Below are 6,061 nucleotides of genomic sequence, written 5' to 3'. Positions count from 1 at the left end.
AGTTGGGGTTCTTGCGCAGGATGACAAATCCCTCCAGGATGGGGGTCACGGGCACGTGCTCCTCGGTGGCCAGCTCTGCCCGCTCCCCGTGGGCCAGCAGCACCGGCGTGGTGTGGGTCTGGAAGCCCGTGATGGTTTTGGGCTTGCCTGCCTGGCCCACCACGTCCACAGCCTGCCAGAGAGGAGCCAGGTGAGAACCAGGGACACGGGGGGACACCCCATCCCCAGCTCCAGCTGCCCCTTACCTGTCCCACCCGGACGGAGACGGGCAGGGGTCGCAGCTCCTCATCGAAGGTGACCAGCATGCGGGGCTGCATGGCAGCCACCAGCCCGTAGAGAACGTAGTGGGACTTGCCCAGGATAACTGGAGGGAGACAGGAGGAAGGGGGCTGAGGGGTGCCCAGCCCGGGGGGGGTCAGGGGGGAGGTCGGGGAGGGGGCAGAGCCCACTCACTGTTGCGCACATCCAGGAAGGAGACGAGGACGGTCAGTAGCCCAGCCACGGCCACCTGGCTCATGAGCTGGCGATCGCTGTGGTAGGGGCACAGGGTGAGCGTCCCCTTGCCCAGGTGGGTCAGGCCCTGGTGGGGCAGAGAAAGCTTGTGAGACAGCAGTGGGACCCCCGGGACACTGCTGCCCTCCCTCACCCAGGGCAGGGACCCCAACCTGCCCCTTCCCCCCCACGGTCGGGGCGCGCGGGGTCCTCACCTGGGCCAACCGCACCATGAAGAGGTTGTTGGGGTCCTTGGCGTGGTACTGGGCGAGCTGCCGCAGCATGGCAGCCAGCCGGGCATTGTTGGTACCTGGGGAAGAGGCAGTGCGGGCACAGAGGGGGGTACAGGGCTCGGGTCTCCCACCTTCCCCCCACCCCACAAGCCGTGCCCCCCGGGCTTACCGCTGCCCACCATGCCCATGGCAAAGATGGAGTTGTAGGAGACCTCAGGGTCAGCATCGTGGGAGAACTTGCTGAGGGTGTCGAGGATGTTGAGCCGGGGGTTGGAGACAGAGATGAGGGCGAGGGCCAGGGGCACGGCCCGCCGCAGGGTGGGCTCCCCGTACCGCAGCTGCATGGCGGGGGGAGAGGGGGGCGTTAGACCCAGCACCGGGCCCACAGAGACACGAGGCAAGAGCTGGGTCCCCTCCCCGCTCCGTGCTGTCCCCCTGTGTCACTCACCAGGTGGCCAAAGGTGCGCAGGGCCATCTCGGCGCCGATCTCCTCGCCCATGGCGATGAGCGCGATCCCCAAAACCGCTACGCCCTGGGGGGGACACGGGCACTGAGCCTAAACCCCAACTTCCCACAGCCCCCCACACCCACCCTGAGCCCAGGGGGACGGGGAGGGCAGGGGATGCTGCAGAGGGCTGATCTCCCACCCTGACCCCCCAAAGCTACTTCTGCACCTGGGCACGGGTCCCACCCCACGTGTCCCCACCTGGTGAGCCCCCATGTCAGCAGAGCTCTCTTTCTTCTCCTTCTCTTTCTTGTCCTTTTTGTCCTTGTCCTCCTCTTTCTCCTTGGAGTCGAAGTGCTCGCTACAGATGTGCAGGAGCTGCTGCACCTTCAGGACATTCCCTGAGCCTGGCGGGTGGGCAGTGGGGAGGGCCACGGTCAGCAGAAGGAGGGCCACGGTCAGCAGAAGGGGTCCTGCCTCCCCAGCCCAACTCACCCGCGTAGGCACAGATGTCCACCAGCGTGTTGGCGAAGCTGCGGAAGGGCTCCGACACCACCTCCAGTGCTGCCAAGATGGCCTCAATGGCCTCTCCCTTCCCTGCCGGGGAAAACATGGGGTGGGGGGTCAGAGCACGGCAGCCGAGGGACGCCCCCCACCTGTCCCCCTGCCCCGGGAGCTGCCAGGACTGCCCCGGCCGTACCCAGGTGGTTCAAGCCCAGGCCGAGGGGCAGCCACCGGGCATAGGTGTCCTTCAGCTCCGTCTCTGACTTCTCCATGATGGTCTGGAGGATGGTGGAGGTGACGTCCCCGTTGCAGGAGCCCACCGAGATCATCCCGCAGGCCAGGGCGGTCACACCAGCCACCTGGAGATGGAGGGAAGGAGACAGGCTGCAGGACACAGCGAGATGGCCCCCAGACAGGGTTGTGCTCCTCTGGCACAGCCCAACGCCACGCAGGGACAGGCATCCCGGCTCCTGGAGCCCCAACAGGCTGCAGGACAGACCCTGCACCCCCAGGAGCTGCTGGGGGAGCGGGTGGGGAACAGGAACCTGCCTCACTCCTTACCTCCATGCTGGACTTGGAGTCTCCCATCACAGGCAGCAGCAAAGTCAGAACATCCTCGCGGTTGGAGCCCGCGTAGGCCAGCCCCAGCCTGCAGAGAGACCAGGGAACGTGAGGGGGGGACAACGGGGGACACACACACCACCCTGCCCAGCACGGGGGGGCTGGGGCCAGGCCCTCACCCAAAAATGGCTCCGATCCTCATGGTGTTGCTGTTGTGGAGGACGTAGTCGGACAGGAGGGCCAGCGCGGGGTCACACTCGTTCCTCACCCCCGAGTTGACGATGCCACAGGCCAGGAGGGCCCCCGACTGCAGGGGGGAGGCACCGTCACACACCAGCCACCGGCACAAAGCTCCCCCCCAGCCAGCGACTAGTGTCACCCCACACGTCACACCCACTCCCCAGGGACGGGCGAGTTGGTACCAAGTGACAAATGCCACTCTGGACCCAGCCGAGCGGCCCAAAGCTGGCTCTGTGACAAGGGGACCCCGAAGGTGGAGCCCCCAGGAGCTGCCCGCCTCGCTGCGAGCCACTCAGGGACACGGGGCATCCCACCCCCCCGCAGGCAGGCGCTGGGCTGGGCAGTGGGCCGAGGGCAACTCCAACCCTCCCGCGAGTAGCCCACCCCCGGCTACAGCCGCAGAGCCCCTGCCGGCACCGGCACCCCCCACCTTGATGTAATCCTCCGAGGAGTACAGGTACTTGTCGATCTGCGTGAGCCCCCCATCCACGTCCCACAGCAGAATCGTGCCCAGCGAGGCCGCAGCACTCAGCATCCCTGCGAGAGAAGGGGCCCCATCAGCCCTGCTGGGGCCAGGGGTGGCCGGGGACCACAGAAGGGTCCCCAGAAGGGACAGGGGCTGCACCCCCAAGCCTAGGGACAACCCCCAGCCTGCCCACGGCTCCCTCACCGTGGTCCTTGTTCTTGTACAACCATTTGTTGCCGTCGTCTGTCAGCAGCTTGTCCTGCCCGAAGGCAGCGTTCACGAAGCCGTTCACGAAGGAGGAGGCCAAATTCATCCGGGCTGAGTCCACCTGGGACCCGCTCCCCCCGAACCCTGGGGAACAACGTCGGGGTGAGCGGGGAGGCAAGAAAAGCCCTGCCAGCCCTCCCAGACCACGGGGTGGGGGGTGGGCAGGACGTGTCCCACCACCCACAGAAAGGAAGAAGCCCAAAAATCCACGGAGCTGGGTGGGCTCCAGGCCAGAGCAGAGACTGGGGGGGCCGTCTGCCCACCCCGGGGTACGCAGCTGACCGCTCCAGCCCAGCACTGCAGCCCTGGGAGCTCCCCACGGGGGGAACCCCCGGGGATGGAACAAGGGTTATTTCCCTTACGGTTATTTTCCAGGTGGGTTTTGTAAATGTCATCGGGCACTTTGGGCTCCATGATGTCCAGCTGCAGAGACAAGGGAGAGGGGGGTCAGCACACCCCAGGGCAGCTGCCCGACAAGGGCCACCTCTCCAGGAGCTGCCTGACAAGCTCATAGGGATGAGGGATCTTGCCACAGAGTCCGGTAGCCACAGGGCTCCTTTCCCAGCTGGGACACCCACCTCTCTGGCCAGGGCCAGGAAGTTACTGTTGAGCTGGACATTGGACATGATCTCAGTCAGGTCCTCGTACTCCTCCACATCCTCGTTTAGCTCCAGGAAGACCCCATGGCGACCCAGCATAAAGGCCATCTGCTTCTGCACAACTCTGCACAGAAGGGAGATGGTTTCAGAAGTGCCCAGACAGCGGCCAGCCCCAGCACAACCACACGGTTGCCAAAGAGCACGGACATGTAGCCCAGCCTGCTCTGCTCCAGAGGCACATGGGAGCCGCCCAGAGATGGCCCGCTCTCGTCCACCCTGATTTCAGGGACAAGAGCCTCACTCCAAACCCCTGGACACTTCTGGTGGTGGCAGAATCCAACCCAGCTCCACTCCACCGCAACGGGCAAAGGCTCCCGAAGGCGGGGAAGGCTTACACATCTTTGCAGGAGGTGAAGATGTCCTCCACCAGCTCCACATCGTTGAGCATCAGCGCCAGCCGCAGGGCCTCAGGGTAGCGGCTGAACTTGCGGAAGATGCCGAGGGCACAGCGCAGGAGAGCCGAGTTCTCGGGCTCCGGGACGTAGCTGACGCAGCTTTGGGGAGGAGACAGACGTGAAGGCAGTGACCACAGTGGGCAACCTCGTCCCACCAGGGACCAGGCCCCTTCCAAGGCCCCAGCCAGCCACAGTCCCTCACCTGGTCAGGTAGAGGCACACTTTGGAGTAGGCGTTGTCGTCGATGTACTTCTCCAGCATGTCCATCTGCTCGATCTCCATGAGCAAGTCGCAGGCCTCATGCTCTGCGTTGTGGGCCATGTTGTAGGGGACGATCTCCTTGACCAGGGTGAGGAGTGTGTCCCTCTGAGCCTTGTCAGCCTCATCGATCTCCTGCCACTCCTTGGCAACCTCCCCTGCCAGGTGCCTGCCGGGACAAAGGGACGTCACCACCAGAGAAACCACCTTCACCCAGCCCCAAGGATGGGGAGCGGCTGCTGCCAGGTCTATGGGTTGTTTTGGGGGGCTCCACATTCCTGCGAGAGCTCGTGGGGGACAAGCTCAGAGGAGGAACGGGGTTAAGAGCAGAGATTGCAGAGGCCGTGGCAGCAAGGTCTCCGTGCAGAGAGGATGAGGGGGCACCTGTGCAGTGACAGGGGCAGCCGAGGACAAGCCCAGGGAGTGAGGACACCTCCCAGAGTCCAAGGGGAATCCCCCCAAGCCCATCTCCCCTCCCCAGGCTTACCTGACGTATTCGTGTCCCCAGGACGCCAGCTCCTCCTGGGAGCCCACCAGTCGGTACTTCAGACACTCGCGTTCCCCGCTCATGGTCATGGCCAGGACAGAGATGATGTCGGCGGCGAAGCGCTGGGGAAAGAGCACCAGGGGCTCAGACACACGTTGGGCAGGGGGCAGCCGGGGACACAACACCTTCCCTGCACCCACACGCCTTCACAGGCATGGCCCTGGCTCCTTATAATCCACCGGCTGAGCCACGGAGGCTGGTGTGAGACCCCAGGGCCCAGAGGGCTCCGTGACCACTGGCCCCAGCAGCAGGCAAGCAGGTCTGAGAGCCTTTACCTTGTTCTCTCCCGGAGCCATGTTCTCATAGATCTCCTTCAGCTTCCCGTAGTGCGGCCGCAGGAACTTGAGGGGCTTGGGGACGGAGGTCATGGAGGTGGTGGAGGAGCGGATCTGCCGCCGCAGCTCCTCCAGGGCCGGGCGGTAGAGGGACGTGTCCTTCTCCTGCCGAGGGAAGCACGGGGCTGGTTCCAGCGTCACCGTCCCGCCAGCCCCCCCAGACCCACCCCTGGCCCCAGGCAGAGGGAGGCAGAGGTCCCAAGGCTGGGGGACAGACCACAGCGAGGCCCCCGGCTCAAGGTGAGCCCCCCCATCCCCACTACACAAGGACAGAGGGACTCGAGCCCTGGGCAGGGCCGCTGGCTCCGCAGCCCCCGGCCAGGGGGGGGACACGGCACAGACTCACCCCCAGGCGCTCCACCAGCATCTCCAGCTCCTCCTGCAGCTGCTTGTCCTCCTCCGACTGCGGGGACACGCGGGGGAGAGCAGGGTTAGGGGTGCCCTCCCCGGGGTGCCGGGGGGGGGGGGGTGTCAGTGCTCCCATTATGGGGGATACCCCCCCCGAGGAGACCACCCCTCCCCAGGGGGCAACAAGGGCCTCCCCCATTACCCTGTGCTGTGGGGAAACAGCCCCGGGGAGAGGGGCACGGGGGGGGCACAGCTCCACTGGGGGAGGGAACGGGACACCCCTGGGGACAGAGGGACACCAGCCCCACGGG

The 6,061-nt window shown here is 65.7% G+C and overlaps 1 protein-coding gene across 1 annotated transcript; it reads right to left on the bottom strand.

Annotated features, from left to right (window-relative positions):
* Position 1: 1 nt before the first annotated feature.
* PSMD2 (proteasome 26S subunit, non-ATPase 2) lies at positions 2 to 5,829 on the bottom strand (the record flags this gene model as incomplete). Its single annotated transcript, XM_014939835.1, has 20 exons — positions 5,749 to 5,829; positions 5,343 to 5,507; positions 5,008 to 5,129; positions 4,465 to 4,689; positions 4,203 to 4,361; positions 3,787 to 3,931; positions 3,571 to 3,631; positions 3,146 to 3,292; positions 2,906 to 3,012; positions 2,415 to 2,542; positions 2,236 to 2,323; positions 1,871 to 2,033; positions 1,666 to 1,767; positions 1,432 to 1,577; positions 1,174 to 1,257; positions 895 to 1,063; positions 708 to 802; positions 454 to 580; positions 246 to 364; positions 2 to 172 (listed from the first exon to the last, which is right to left on the bottom strand). Coding segments are annotated over exons 1-20 (2,544 nt in total), but the record flags the coding sequence as incomplete, so codon positions are not given.
* Between the last annotated feature and the right edge of the window lie 232 nt (positions 5,830 to 6,061).

This window comes from Calidris pugnax, unplaced genomic scaffold, assembly GCF_001431845.1.
Source record: "Calidris pugnax isolate Ruff unplaced genomic scaffold, ASM143184v1 scaffold94, whole genome shotgun sequence".
Classification (NCBI taxonomy): Eukaryota; Metazoa; Chordata; class Aves; order Charadriiformes; family Scolopacidae; genus Calidris; species Calidris pugnax.
This window is presented reverse-complemented; position numbering and strand designations above follow the sequence as displayed.